General features: G+C 40.8%; 1 protein-coding gene across 2 annotated transcripts in view; it reads right to left on the bottom strand.

Annotated features, from left to right (window-relative positions):
* Window positions 1–15423, bottom strand: part of Akap6 (A-kinase anchoring protein 6) — a 432518-nt gene that overhangs the window by 108371 nt on the left and 308724 nt on the right. For both annotated transcript variants that reach the window (XM_036205359.1, XM_036205360.1), the window contains exon 9: window positions 10794–10914. In XM_036205359.1, coding sequence (XP_036061252.1) covers window positions 10794–10914 — 121 coding nt within the window. The remainder of the gene's footprint in view (window positions 1–10793; window positions 10915–15423) is intronic.

Here is a 15423-nt window from a genome sequence, read left to right as displayed (position 1 = left end):
GTTGTAAGGAAGGCAGTAAAATCCAATATGCCAAGATTTATAACACAGAAATGTACTCCTGACTGAAAACTTGGCATATATGAAGGAATTCTGTGTACTTATTTATATATGCATGCTTTAAATGTCTTGAGTCCAAGGACTCTAGCTTCATCTAAATTCAATTCTGATGAAAGACTTTTTTAATTAAACAAATTAATACTTCATACACGTGTGTGTGCCCATATGTAAATGTGTGTGCACAAATGCGTTTCTGTGCATGCTTCCTCCACAAGGCTCTCAGTTTTTAACGGATAACATGACAAGAGGAATATCACAATCATAAATTTTTTATGCAAATGTCCACAGACATATGGAATCAACTAGGGAAAGCAGCTGAATAGTATGTTTAGATGAGTCTCGGGCTGTGTAGATGCTCTCCTAGAGAAACGTCCTAGCTGTGTACAAAAAAGGTTAGCAGTAAGACAAACCAAAATAAATCCAAAAGCAATGGGGTGTTAACCTGATGGCTTTTTCTCCTTCAGAAAAAAAATATATGCATATACACACATATGTATATGTGTGTTTATGTGTTTTATACAAATAAACAAAGGTCAGCAGAAATGGCTCTCCTCTCGTATCTTACCCCTGTGTACCTCACTGGGGATACAGTGTCACAGAAGCACCTAGTTTAAGCATGTCTAAGCTTTAAAAATGCCCATATTATTAAAAATATCTAAGAAATGCCCCCATTTCTGAGAACCGAAACTGCTTCCTCGGCCACTCTGGCGAGTGGCCTTTTCACAAATGGTATTCCTGTGGGGCATTTCTCCACAGGGCCCCTTCCTTGGGGACTTTCTTTGGTGATAACAGGGTTCACAAGGTTGAATCTTCCTGTCTTTAGTGTATCTCCCTCCAGAATAAAGATTTTCAGAGTTAGCTTTTATGAATCTGATAGAAATAGGAATTCCCAGGAGTGCTAAGGTGCCATGGAAAACGTTAGGTTTCCACGTAACAGTTGGATGTACAATGAGCCAACTCAAGTCCATTGTGCTTTCTTTGAGGATTACTATGGTTTGGATGTGAATGAGCCTCACAGACTCACGTGCTTTAACACTGGGTCCCCAGCTGGCACTCCCATCCCATTGCACATGAACATCCTCCAACACACATGTACACCCATCAACATAGGTCCCTCTCTATCAAATGATAAAGTAGAAACCTGCACTTGATCCGTTTTCTGGTTATCTTCTATATTCTCTTCATGTTCCAGTGCCCTTCCATCTACACTACACTTAATTTTGAGACAGAGCCTCATGTAGCCTAGGTGCCTGGCCCCAATCTCACTAGGTAGCCCAGGGTGACCTTGAACTTTTGATCATCTTGTCTCTATGTTGTGAGTGTTGGGATTAGCATGCCTGGCCTAAGAACAGACCTGGGGCTTCATGCAAAGCTAGACACTGCCAACAGAGCTATATCTATATGGTCTCCATCTAAACTAGATTTTAAGCTTGGCATTTAATTCAATATTACACCCCCAAAATATCGGCATCTAGCAGAGGTCATTCTTATTACCAAATAAATGGATCACAGGGCTAAGATGCGAGGATAAACCCTTGAGAATGGAGACAGTGGAGCTGAGACACTTCTAAGATGCAGTGCTCCAAAGATGAAGTGTTTGGCGCAGCACAACCCACCAATCTTTGTCTTCCTTGTGCTGCTAGATGGAGTTGGGAGACAAAGACCAATGGAACCAGGGTAGTGAGTACATAGTGAAAACACTGGGATTAGACAACTCCCTTGGCACTAGCCACTTGTTCAGGACAAATTCTAGAACTTCTTCTGAAATAACTAGAGTTTTGGTCCCTACCTTACACTTCACAAACACATGCATTAAATTCTACTAAGCCATGACAATATAGACTCATAAGAAAAAGTATTTGGATTCAATGGCATGTGTATCTAATACAGTATTTTTGATTAAGGTTATCAAAACCACTATCTTCCTGATATAATTGCATGGAACATTAAACCTAATTCTTATATTTTTCATACCACTATCCCTTTGTCAATGAGAATACTTGGTTTTCATCTTTAAGCTTTGGTACTGTACTAATTTTAACAAAATATCAAGATTCATATCATAGTAGTCTATCACGTTTAATCCGATAACATATAATTTTTCTAGCTCAAAACTAGATTAGTCAAACTATGAATATAAACTGTAAAGATGTGTAATTTGAAACTAGAAAATGCTAAAAGAAACTAGGTAGAAGACATTTCTATTAAACCATTTATCTGAAATACATAAGCATCATTGAGTATCAGGAGTCAAAGAAGGTAGTGAGACAAATGCCCTTTCTTGTTAGTACTTTTATAGAAATCAGAAAGAAATCTACAGATATCCAGGGATGGAGCCAAACTCTCAGTTTGACATAGAAGTAGATACTATGTTTCCATTTAATTAAGTAAAAGTTTTCAAAAAGTTGAAGATTAAAGTTTTGTTTTGTTCTGTTTTTTTACAATTAAATCAGACTTTTATTAGCAAACTCTTCTTGTTATCCTGATTGCAATTAATGCCACCTCCCTAACAGGTCAGCTCATTTAGGTGCAATCTGGAATCATTTGGATTTAACATGATGGTTATTACTTATTACCCTGAATCCAAGCAGCACAATGAGATATTGATTACTTTTAACCTTTACATCCAAGGATTCAGGAAAGGTCGGAGGAGGGGAACACTCCACTCTCATCTCAGCTGGCAAGCAGCCTTTAGGAGAATTCAAATGATTCCCATTGGCCAAGTAGACCCAAGATGAGTCCATTCTCTGAGGTGACAAGAAAAAGATGATGCTTTAAAAAAATAACTCTCAGCCCATCTTTAGCATTATATTTATATATTACACATATAGTTGATGGCCTCAGATGTGCTGTTAACCCTTTCAAGTCTGGTTCCAGGAATCATCTCTATTGTAGACAGATATTCACATGGCTGATGAAAGTGTGTGATTTCCTGTGAGTAGCTCTCATTTGAATAAACTTGTCTCCCCAAACTAAGATCTCTTGGTAGGTTCCCAAAGGCTGACCACAATTGTTGGCCTCTGATGTTGGACCCTCAGATTTCATTTGGTTTCCTTTTTCTATGACAGCATTTAGAAATATTATATATATATATATATATATTTTTTTCACTTTTGAGCCACTGAAAAGCAACGAGTTCTAGGCATGGCCACAGACAAGAGAAATATAAACTCTATGTGTGAGATTAATTTGCTGAACACTTGGCGTTATTATTGCCAAGTCGTCAAATTGTTCCAAGTTGTTCCGGAAGGTTGTTATTAATAGTATGTCTTCTGAGGAAAGTTCTGTCTACTTTTGGAACTGCATTTCTGTTGCCAAGGAAACTCCTTTAGGTCTTCTAGGAGCACACTGTGGCTTTTGTTTGCCAGGGTCCTATTCATATCATCTAAGGAGTGTTTTACATGCTCCAGCCTCCAGCCCCAAATGGTGAAGGGTTAGCCCAGTTAAGTTGCTTTTTCAAACATAGCTAATGCCTGCTATGATTTCCTCTTCTTTTCTCTCCACTCCTCTCTCGTTGTTCTCACATCCAAATACTCCCTTTGCCCGCCTTCTTCCCATTCTCCCTCTGCTGCACCCAGCTCCCACTATTCAAGACTGAAATCAAACAAAACCAAACAGTTGTACTAAAGCAAATAGTTTTCACAAGTTTTGGATAAATTAACTTTGATTTGAATAATTCCATAGGTTCTCACATCAGAACATCGGGCCTTCAAGTGTTAATTGTCTTTTCACTCCGAAATTAATGTAATCATTTCCTACTGGCTCCTCTACTCCATTTATTGAAGCGCCGAGGAAAACATGTCAGAGCCTCCAGCCAGCCCCGTTGTTGTGATTAAGCGTGGTCACATGGCCCATCTCTGCCAAAAGGAGGGCCCTGAGAAAAGGTGACAAAGACGGTGATTTCCTGTCAGCAAAGAGGACGACAGGGCTGTCTAGAAGTGATGCAAATGAGGGAAATTTTCCCCCACAGCCTGTTTGATCCACTCTAGGCCAGAGCCGGCCAGGCCAGAGAGAGCACCACAATGCAGCAAGGCCAGCCCCAGAGCCAACGCACCTTCCGGACAGCAGCTCACCACCGGAGACGGAGCCTGCTGGCCAGGCTTCCCTTCCTCGCCCTCCACACAGAGCCAACTGTTTCTTGGCATCCTGTTCCCCTAACATCCTTCTTCTCCCCACACCCCGTTTTTGAAAAAGTGGATCAAATGGGAATTACAGGCTCCAGCAGGGAACTGTGTTTCAGAGGTTGTTGGGCAACCACATTCGTCTACTTTTTCTTTCCCTAAACATTCCAGGAAGAGTTTCGCTCTCTCTTAAATTAAAAAGAGAGAACTATAAATTTGAGTGTCCATATCAAACAGTGATTCATTGGCACTCAAACTAATGTGACCGTTAATCCGAGGACTTTTTGAACTTTAATAAAAATGGAACAACAAATTCATTCCTAGATGTCACTCTAAAAGTAACTAGATAATGTTATTTGAAAAATTATAATGATTTTAAGCATATTTTTCTTATCTTAATGGAGTTTTAATGTAACATACAATTAGACTATCCAATTAATCATCTAAGAATGAGGTAAAAAAATTATCATGAAGCTTGTGTGCCCGCTCTCTCTGGTACGTTCCATTCTGACGGCTTCGATGGTGAGTAACTTATTTCACTGGGCACCATCAAGATTGAAATGCCAAGTTTGGTGCTGAAATCCCAGTATGAAGCCTAAGTAGGGGAATTCAATTTTTGGTCCACATTCCTATTCGGTAAACCAACATACAAAAAATAAACCTAGTGGCTCTTTCTCAGCCCTAAGCCTTGTGGCCACAGCCTGAACCACGAAGCAGATGCACACTATAGTTCTAGGAACACGAGTTTAGCCATGCGAGTATCAAGCAACATCTGAAATTATTTAGAGCAGCGAGTCCAGAGCGAACTGAAAGGAATCTATCCCACAGGGCTGATACTCGTGAGTTTATAAAATATAGGCAGGGCGTGATTAATCTGTCTTCTAGGATCAGTTCGTGGCAATGACAACATCACCTTGGCATCAATCGTTGTAAAATAACAAACCAAATATGTCCCATTTATCTTCTACTCTATATTTCTTATTCCTCTAACTAGCTAATCATACTTCATACACACTTCTTTTAACGTGGCAAAGCCTTTTGAACACACACCCAAATTCTCTGCATTAACACTTTCCTCGCCCCGCCCCAAACTGTGCTCTTCCGTCTAATAATCATTTCCAAGCCGGTTCTTTCATTGTTATGTCTCAAACGCTGTTTGGGTTTTTCTTTGGAGTTTTCCTCCTTGGTCGTTTGTCTTCCAGTCTAATTCGCTCCGTGGCCTGTCTTTGGCTCAGTTAACTTTCTTCCACAGGAGTGTCCTCGTGAGTTGTGCTCTAAAATCTACCTGGCAACTAAGGCACTGAACTGTGAGTTAGCTAAGGGGCTACAGATGTTATGTTTGCAATTTTACCTGGAGCAAACGCTTGATAAACACTCTTAAGAGGTGATATATGTGTGTCCAGCGAGCTCAGCTTCTTTAAAGGAATGACTATGACTCTTCTCATGGAAAATGTGTATCCTGTGAGCCCATCTCCTTTGCTCTGGCCACCAAGCAACTTCTTTCTACCAGCTATGGAGGATGCTACAAGCTATGGGCTGGGTCAGGCAGATCAACTCTTCTCACAGATGCAGCCTCTGGTCTACGCAAGTTTTCCCCAGTTCCGATTTGTATTTTCACTTTAAAATGTTCTTTTGAAATGAGGTCTTGCTGTGTTGCCTAGTCCCAATAACAGGGTTGAAGGGACTCTCCCCCCTCAGCATCCTGTGTAGCTGAGACCATGGAAATATGCTACAATATCTTCTGGTACAGATTTTAAAATCTTTTTAATATTTTCATGAAGACTCTTAGCAATTTGAAATTTGTAGACATAAAAAAAATTAGTCAATATGTTCAGTAACTATTAAGCGAAGCAAATGGGTGTTTTCCCCTTATAAATAGGACATTTTGAAAATATGCTAATGGAGGAAGATACATAAAACTTGTATTGTTTCCATAAAATGTGTGACCATATAGTAAGTATATAAATAATAATATATAAACATAAGTAAATAAATAACAACAATTTTAAATTAAATATTAAAAAAAAATCTGTGAATTTCCTGGCAGTAAAGTCTTGGTGGGCACTTATTTCAGATTATACCTGGAAGGGTTCCTTTTACCCCCTTGGAAATCATATGATAATACTGATGAGGAACAGCTAAAGGACTCGCTTAAGGCACACATCTACTGGTGCCATCTGCAAGTAACTCTTGTTCCTCTATAGAATCACCAGAGTCCATCTTGGGTGTTGAGATGAAGCTTTCCTTTGGCATCATACATGAACACAGGATTATGACAAGCTCTGCCATCTACGCATCTGTAGGTGGCATAGCACAGGTAGAGGTCAGGTGGCCCAGAGAGGGAGACCCTTAAAGCATCCTGCAGTCAGTGGTGGGCGACTCTCCAAGAACAGTACAGCAGCAAAGCTCAGCTCTCCCACTGATGACTTATTTCCAGGTCACTCAGTCTACAAAATGTATAGGATAGAAGGAGGTGATTGAGCTTCCCTGAGCCCAAGAATAATGCCACCTTTGATCTACAGGAATGAAAAAAAAATGGAGCTTTTCCTTTGCAAGTGGATTTTTAAATATTTCTCCATTAATAGTTAATGCACAAGCCGACCATCAGAGTGACAGCTCCCTGTGATTATGAATTCTGGCTTTGTAACTCTAGTCCAAATAGAAGCTGAACTTTGGAAATCACGGTGGTTACTTTTGACAAATTAAATTGTCCTACTTAGGAAGGTAGAAAGAACGGAGAGCAGGACTGTGAGAGAGTGGGCGCAATGTCTCCTTGACTGAGGAAGAAAAAAACCAAGGAGGGATGATGTTTGTATTTTCTAGGCTGAAGGTACTGCCAGTGTTTATTAAAAAGTAGACACAGAAGACTCTTATTCAGAGGTAGGGCGAGAGAGGAGGGGTGGAGAAGATGCTGCTGGTTCACTTACTATCTCAAAACTGGAAAGAAAATGTAATTGAGAGAATAGTTCATTTTTAATAAGAATTGAGTTTTTCTTCAAAATGATGTAGTTTAAAATTAATTAGAAAGAAAAGAGTCTTACATGTCTAACAATCTGAAAACAAGAGGCTTAATACTTTATATTTTATGGCTGTACTGAGGCTTCTAAACTACATCATCTTATATCAATGGATTTTTTTGCCTATCCAGAGTCATTCTTGCCCTGTACATGTTCCTTTGTATTTGGCTGGCTTTGGATAAACAACATATTAGAAGAGCTGTTCTGTTCAGAAAACGTGCTGAGATAAGGGTAGGTGGTTTTCTAGCAGAGAGCAAAATAGAAAAGCAGATTGGGACAACTAGGAAATCAGCAGCTAGTATTAAAAAATGTTAAATGAACTTCACTTTCTGAGACTAGAAAATCTAGGTTTTCTCTAAACTGGCATTTCCACATGTGGATCCCGGGGCTCACTTAGGACTGTACAAATGCATTGAACTGGACACGACCAGCTGTGCCAGGGAAAGAGTCAGGTAGCAGAGCACCAAGCTACCCAGGGACAGAGGAGCAAAGACTTCATGCAGAGACAGGAGGAACAATGGCTGCCCTTGTCCATGCTTGCTTTTAGTTTTTACCTTCACTCAAGAGATCTTCTAGAAATTTCACAGTTATCCCTTTCAACTGCACCACCTGATAAGAGCTTCATTTCTGTTTTTCATTGTTGTTTGGGCTTTGAACCCAGGGCCTCACACATGCATGCCATGCATGCACTCTCCCACAACGCTATTCTCCAAGCTAGGGTCATAGGCCTGTATTAGGCATGTGTTATCATACTTGTGTGTTGTGGGGGGCCTGCCCCCACATTTTCCCCCAGGGTACTCTTGAGCAGGAAGAAATAAGGAATATGTAGATAGAAATAAAGATGAGAAAGACAGATAGAAACACAGGACAGCCTCAGGAGGGCCTGGGTCAAAACCCACCAGCCCCTTCTGTCTCTACTAAAGGGCTTTCAAAGGAATGCAAGGGGTGGAGCAAAAGACCTCCCCCCAGCACAGCCAAGTGCAGACCATCCCAGATACCTGGTGACCATCCACGGGGTCAAGCCATCCCCTCATGCAGCCCTGCTAGGTAAAGCAAGCTTAGGAAAGCACACACACACACACACACACACACACACACACACACACACACACTGTAAAAAAGAAATGCAGACAGGTTAAATAAGATAGGTTAGGAATTCTCTGAAGTGGGTTTAGATCATCTTACATTGTCATAGGCTCAGGAGTAAAGATAGTAAATACTCTCTGGTGGGAGGCATGGTCCCACAAACTCCAATCGTCCTTTATCCCCAAACATCAGTGGTGCTCTTAGTAAGAATTTTGATAAAGCATTGATACACATGGGTGGTAGAAACTAATGTGAAAATTAAAGATGATCAAGGTGGTTTCATGGCATTTGAAAGACTAAGAAGACCTGCAGAACAATTAAAGAGCTCCGCTCCTCCAGGACTGTCTTTGATCGATAGGCTACAAGTTCCCCTCTAATAAGTCATCAGTTTAGTGGATTCCCAAAAAAGCAGGTTAGAACAGAGGAATGGAGTATTGAAAATGCTGACCTGACCCAGAAAGCCCTAGGGATTCTTGGGCAAGACCTCAAACTAATTCTCAGTCAGTTTTTCTAATCTAAAGCCACACTTCTACAGGATTCCTAACACCATATCCTCAGGATTGCTTTGGAAGTTTCCAGACCTCTACAACTATTTGGGGCTCACAGCAAGACCGTTCCAGACCTATAGAATTTTCCCTTGGTTTCTTGGTGAATTTTACACACACACACACACACACACACACACACACACACACACACACTCATCAAATGCAAAGAGAATATTGGTCTATGTTGAACACCTAAAAGCAGAAGCAGAGCAGCAGGATGAGTCACAGATTAAAACAGCACAGTACGGGAAATGTTTGGAGAAACACTCTAACCCAGAAGCCCCAAGTGGGTGGAATAATCACCCTCAGTGTGTGAGTGGGAACTCTCAGGTGAAGCACTCACAAGGAAACCACAAGAAAAAGACAACTGCTTTCTTCATTCAATGACTTCCTACTAATTGTGATGTAAATTATATGGCTATGATTTTGACAAAGAATACCAGCAGTGTTTCAGAAAAACAGTGGCTTATATGCAAAATACAAAACGCAACGAGAAGAAAAGCAATGTTACTTGGCAATGTGACTGCAATAAGTTCTGAAATACTGGTTTAGAAATACAATATTTTTCTAGCACTAAATTAATAATAGATTTGTGAGAATTTTTTCAGATGTAATTTCTGATCCTGTCATGAGATGCAAAATAGTCTAGCTTTAGTTCCTTGAGATGGAAACTGTTACTCAAACAATGTTATGTCAGAAAATATTTTGGGTAGTGCGGACAGCTATTCTTACAGGAAACAGAAAAGTCCCCAAACAACATCAGTGCTGGACAGAATGCTTCAGAGAGTAAATGTCCCCATTTACTGAGTCCCTAGGGAGCCTATATCTTTTCTTAACTAAGATGATTCCCAAGGGACAATAATTAATGTCAATCAGACACTGTAAAAGTATATGTCTCTCTCCTTAGAGGAGGCAGAAGTTAAAATACTTTATTAAAGAAAGTTTACGGAAAATGGTAAAATTGAAGAAGATAACTTTTATTTGACCTTGAATGTACTTCTCATTCTCTAAGAATTTTTAAAAAGCTAGAGGGTAGTTGTTTCTTGTCATTATACTGTTGCTGATTCTGTGGTTAGTTATTAATTTTATTTTTTATGATTCACAATCTGCTCTTTGAAATATGCCATATGCTCAAAGCAATTCAAGGATGACAACTGTCAGAATTACTCCAATAAAAATTGCTTAAATGAGGAAGATTTACTGCAGCTGATATTTCAGTTGAGCGGCCCTCTTTCTCCCCCACAGCTCTTTCGGGGACTGAATCTTACAGCCATTTTTTCCCCAGTAAAAAATCACATGATTGTTTTGTAAGGACTTCTTAAGACTATTGAAATAGAATTGGTAAAACACTCTAGGTTAAGGAGGGAACTAGCAGACATGGAAGTAATATAGATAGTTATCAGCTGGATTGCCTGAAATCAATATGAATTCCAAGCAAGCATTCTTAAACCACCTGAAAATGCACAGACTTAATGACAAAGTCTGCTCTATACACCGCTCGCATACCTTAGATTGCATGAGCCCTGCACTTTGGTAACAACAAGACAAAATCAAGGCAAATTTCTATCTTCTGGGAAGAGCTAAAGGGGTGGGTCAAATCCACCTGAGTGTTCCAATCAAGACACACACTAGTAAGTGTTACCAGCCTGTCGTCTATCCCGGGTTTTGTTTCAGTCATTCTTATTAATGCAGTTTCATTTATTGCTATTCATCTTGAAGATAAAGCTCTGTCCTTCTTTGGAATTACACCAAACGGAATGTGATAAAGGGAACTTTCTTGCAATTATGATGTCGGTGCAGCCTGTCAGCACACTAGGGATAGAAATGAGTGTGGGGACAGGGAAGGGAATTCTAATAGACACCATGATACATACAATGAACACAAAGATATCCTGAGAGAGAGAGACTTGTCAGGCTAATCAGATCTTCCCAGCACAGTAAAAGCAGGGAAGGGTAGCTCTAACCTTGTAGAGATGCTGCTGCTGCTCCTCTGACATCATCAGGTCGTGGCTGTCCATCACGAGGGACTCCATGTCAATCAGCCAATCCCAGAGCTCCTGATATTCTGAATCAAAGTCCAGAAGCCTGAAGATAAAGCACAAAAATGTATTATGCATAAATACAGTGTAGTTGTTCAAATCTCCTATTAGAATAATATATTCTTGAAAACCCATGATGTTCCTAGGTGAATATCTGTACAAAGAGAAGGAAGAACCCCTCTGTACGGTTACGCAGAAGGCAAGTAGGAACTTAAGGCTGTGACACAGCTACTTCCTAGATTTTGAAAGTACAACATGTAATTCCTGTACTCACTCCCGAGCCACAGCACAGTGATTACCATTTGCTAGCCCTTTCTAAACAAAGAGTAGGACTATGTCCTTGAAAAGAAACACCATTACTTCACAGGCTGAGAAATGGAGGGTCACTGACTTGCTGAAGTTTTCATAGTCCCAGATTTGGGGTAAAAACAGCACTTTCAAAGTCTGAATTGCTTTCTCATTTAAATTTCCTAGACGTTACTCCTCAATAAGTTTATTCATAAAAATATTATCTAGATTTTTCAGCAATGCTCACATATGCTAACAAATCAAAAATATTATTTTCACTGGGAAATGACTCAATCATTCATCTCTGTCCCTCTGCTGTCTATCTGCCTATCTCTGCAAACATGTATCCTACATCTATTGTCATGGATGAGTAGCTAGCATTTCAGCTTAACACTCAGAGATAGGCTTGAGTGACTCTGGTAAGCCAGTGAGAACCAGTGGCAGATCCAGTATTAGACAGGTGTTCCCCACAGACATGCAGGAAACAGAGGTAAGGACAGGAAGTCAAAACAATGAATCTTTGAATAGCCAGCAATCATTAAAATTCAAAGGAGGATCACTATGGTTTTCAACAAAATAAATCATTAGAATAAGGAGCTTAACAGGATTAATGTGATTCTCTATTGAAAGCCTGGTGAATAAGTAAAGCCCAGATTCCTCTAAAACACTGTGATCAGAAAATGGAAGTACAGGATGAAAACTATGACTTTGTCATCCCACCTCCAAACTACTCTTAAGAGCAATACTACTACAGTTTTGTCAAACTCAACAGGGGCAAATTCCCCGTTAGTGCTCATGGAGTAGTGACCTCGGCTATGAATGTGGCTTAGTCAATGGGGTATTTTATTACTGAGTTCCTGTTTTTGTCGGATGGCTTGACAAGAAAATGCATACCATATACTTAATAGGTATATCAAACAAATTTACAGTGGGTCTGGCCGTGGGGAAACTAAATCTGGAACTGCCTATTTTGCTTTAATTGTTTTTACATCATTGTAAAGGTTCTTGATTGTGGAACTGATTGGTAAGTGTTCACTAGACGTTGGTGGGACGTCAAGCTGCTGCAGACTAAAACTTCAGCAGGTCTACAGTGGCCTACAGCACTGCTTTGAAGATATGGGCACAGCTGAGGAGTCTACACAAATGAAGGTACTAACTCCTACTTGGGAAGGAGGATGCAAGTCTGTATCTACCCAGTGTTGTCCATGCTTTTGGTCCAGGGACCACACTGAATAGCATGGGGTTTCCAGTACACCCGTGAAATACGAATTAGTATTCCCACTCAACAACAAACCAACTGCTATAGGAGGCTAAATAAGCCATCAAGATTTCAAAGTTAGTCTGTGAATAATAAATACTACTAAATACTGTTGGGGATCTCTCCAAGGACTGCCTTCTCCAAACCCCGCACCTGAGAAAACCCCCCAAAGCAGCAGTTCCATTCCTCCCCAACCCCCTACCATCCTGAGGGTATTTAAGGTCAGGCCCAAGCCTTCTTCTTGCGGGTCCCCCCTCCTGGCTTTTCCTACTTCTTGGGACCACCCGGGAAGGTTCTGCTCAGATTAAACCTGGACTTATTCATTCGGCCTTATCTGATTCACTGCGTCGGTGGATTTACTCACTACAGGGGCATTTTTTTCTATCAAGTATTTGCTTGTGTGGCCACTTAAAAAGACATCTGAAATTATGGCTAATCTCTCCCAATAAAAATTGGGGAAAGGTGAAATAAAACCCACAATATTTGGAGAGTAGGGTATGGAGGAGGATTAAAACCAAAAGGAGAAAGAAATAAATTATCAGTTCTTCATTTAAGTGGGCTTGGAGAACGTAAACCAAGTAAAGACAGGAAAGACAGATAGACACTCCAATGTATTTCCCCTTCTCTTTTAGAGAGGAAGCATGTGAGGAAGGCCGATGGGAAGGCAAAACACCCATAATCCTCAGCTTCACCTCCTGCTAGGGACTATAGAGGAGGAGTCTTCTGTGGTGCAGCTACAATAAGCCGGCCGAATGAGGATGGAAGGAAGAGAGAAAGGTGGGGGTGTGGGGGGTATGGAGGGAGATGTGTGGGTCTTGGGGGGGCAGCTAATTTTGGTTAGGGCTCCTACTAACACTCTGTTACCTAATCTTCTCTAAGAAATGACTCCAAGATTTCTGAAAGTTCAATGGCTAAACTGGGCAAAGGTGTTACCATGGCAACAAAGGCATAGTGAACCTAAGGACAGGCAGGTGGAGGGTCTGGCATGGGCATGTGATGCCAGGCCTCTTTGAAATTTGGTAGGACCCATGATGAGGCTTAGTCAGCAAGAATTCTACTAGGGCCTGAGCAAGCCAAGAGGGAACAAGAAGTATAACAACCACAGCTGTCTTCAAGGTGCATCTTGCCTGAGATGATCTAGCCAGCCTGTACCAAAACCCTATGTTTAGCCATTGCATTCAAGAATTTAGCTCAGTGGTAGAGCGCTTGCCTAGCAAGCGCAAGGCCCTGGGTTCGATCCTCAGCTCCACATACAAAAAAAAAAAAAAAAAATCACAAAATCACGCAAACTTCTATTTGCTCAGCTGTCGTCTTAGAGAGAAAAAAATGGAGAATGGGAGATCTGAAAATCCAAGCATCAACTAAGACATCACTCCCTAAGGAGAATGAATACATTAAGGAGGCTATTATATAGAGAGAGCTTCAATGCTGATCTTAAAACGCACCTTTCTCTTATTCTCTGAGGTATTCTAGTCTTGTTTTGGTTGCTGTGATTGTGGAGGTTTGAAAGAAAATGGGCCCCAAAGGGAGGGGCACTATTAGGAGGTGTGGTCTTGTTGGAGTGGGTGTGGTCTTGTTAGAGTAGGTGTGGCCTTGTTGGAGTAGGTGTGGTCTTGTTGGAGTGGGTGTGGTCTTGTTAGAGTAGGTGTGGCCTTGTTAGAGTAGGTGTGGCCTTGTTGGAGTAGGTGTGGTCTTGTTGGAGTGGGTGTGGTCTTGTTGGAGTGGGTGTGGCCTTGGTGGAGTAGGTGTGGCCTTGTTGGAGTAGGTGTGGTCTTGTTGGAGTGGGTGTGGTCTTGTTGGAGTGGGTGTGGCCTTGTTGGAGTAGGTGTGGTCTTGTTGGACGAAGTGTGTCACTGTGAGGTGGGGCTTTTAGGTTTCTTTTAGGTTTCTTTTCTCAAGTTTCACTCAGTATGACTGTCAGTCGACTTGTGGTTACCTCCGAGTCAAGCTGTAGCAGTCTCAGTTCCAGCACGTCTGCCTGCACACTTGTGCAGGGTACCATGCTGGCATGCTGGGCAGATGTGCACCATGTGGGCATCATAGCAGCAACCAGTAATTCAGAACCCAGATGTAATTCAGAATCCACATGGAGAGTTTATTATAATAAAGAAATAAAGAGAGAGATAGGAAAGAGAAAGAAGAAGAGAGAGAGGGGGGATTTGAGGCAGAAAGTGATGGAGTTTTTCCCCCTCCCCCCAAAAAAGAGGCTTTTAGGTTAGGATGAGGGTGGCCCCAAGGGGCAGGATTTCCAAGAGGGCAGGTCAGAATATTAACAGTTAACACCAGTGCTCCAATAGATTATCACAAAGTCCTGATGCAGAAAACAAGGTTTTTGAAAGGGTATTTGTGCCCGATAATACAGATCCTATGTTAATTTACAAGTTTATAGGTAAACCTTAGATTTTTTTCCCCAAATTTAATGAAATCAAATAAATAACTTTGTAGCAAATCAGAAATTGGTTACTGAATTTCTTAACCAATTCTAGTGATGGGGTTACAAGTGTGTGTGGCCCACACTTGCCTTTGATTTGGTATCTGGGGACTGACTTCGGATATTCATTCTTCTGCAGTGAGCACTGAATGAACTGAGCTATTTCCCAAGCTAATCTCCTTTCCTGGATTTCTAAATAATCTTAAAGTATACCTTCCTTCCATTCTATGAACATGCTATGTTCTCTCTAAAAATGTTATAAAACAAGCTCAAGTATGTAAGCACAACAAAGCAAACACATCACCTAACAGTACTCCTTTACACTCTTTCTTTAAATTGTCATATACCTATGTTAAATTGGTTCACAATAAAAGAGAAAAGAGTTATGTTTGTTTTGGAGTGCTGAGGACCTAACTGGGTGTGTGGTCCTATGTTCTAGGCAAGGGCACCATCATTGTCTCATCCCCAGGGCTTAAGAATTGAACATTCTGTTCTAAGTACAATATTTCCATTTTAAGCAGCTTAAAAGTTTAATCATGGAAATAAAAAGTCTAACTCAAAGTCAATTTTTGTTAGAC

Source organism: Onychomys torridus, chromosome 14, assembly GCF_903995425.1.
Source record: "Onychomys torridus chromosome 14, mOncTor1.1, whole genome shotgun sequence".
Taxonomy (NCBI): Eukaryota; Metazoa; Chordata; class Mammalia; order Rodentia; family Cricetidae; genus Onychomys; species Onychomys torridus.
Note: the sequence above shows the minus strand (reverse complement) of the source record. Positions and strands in the feature narration are given on the sequence as shown.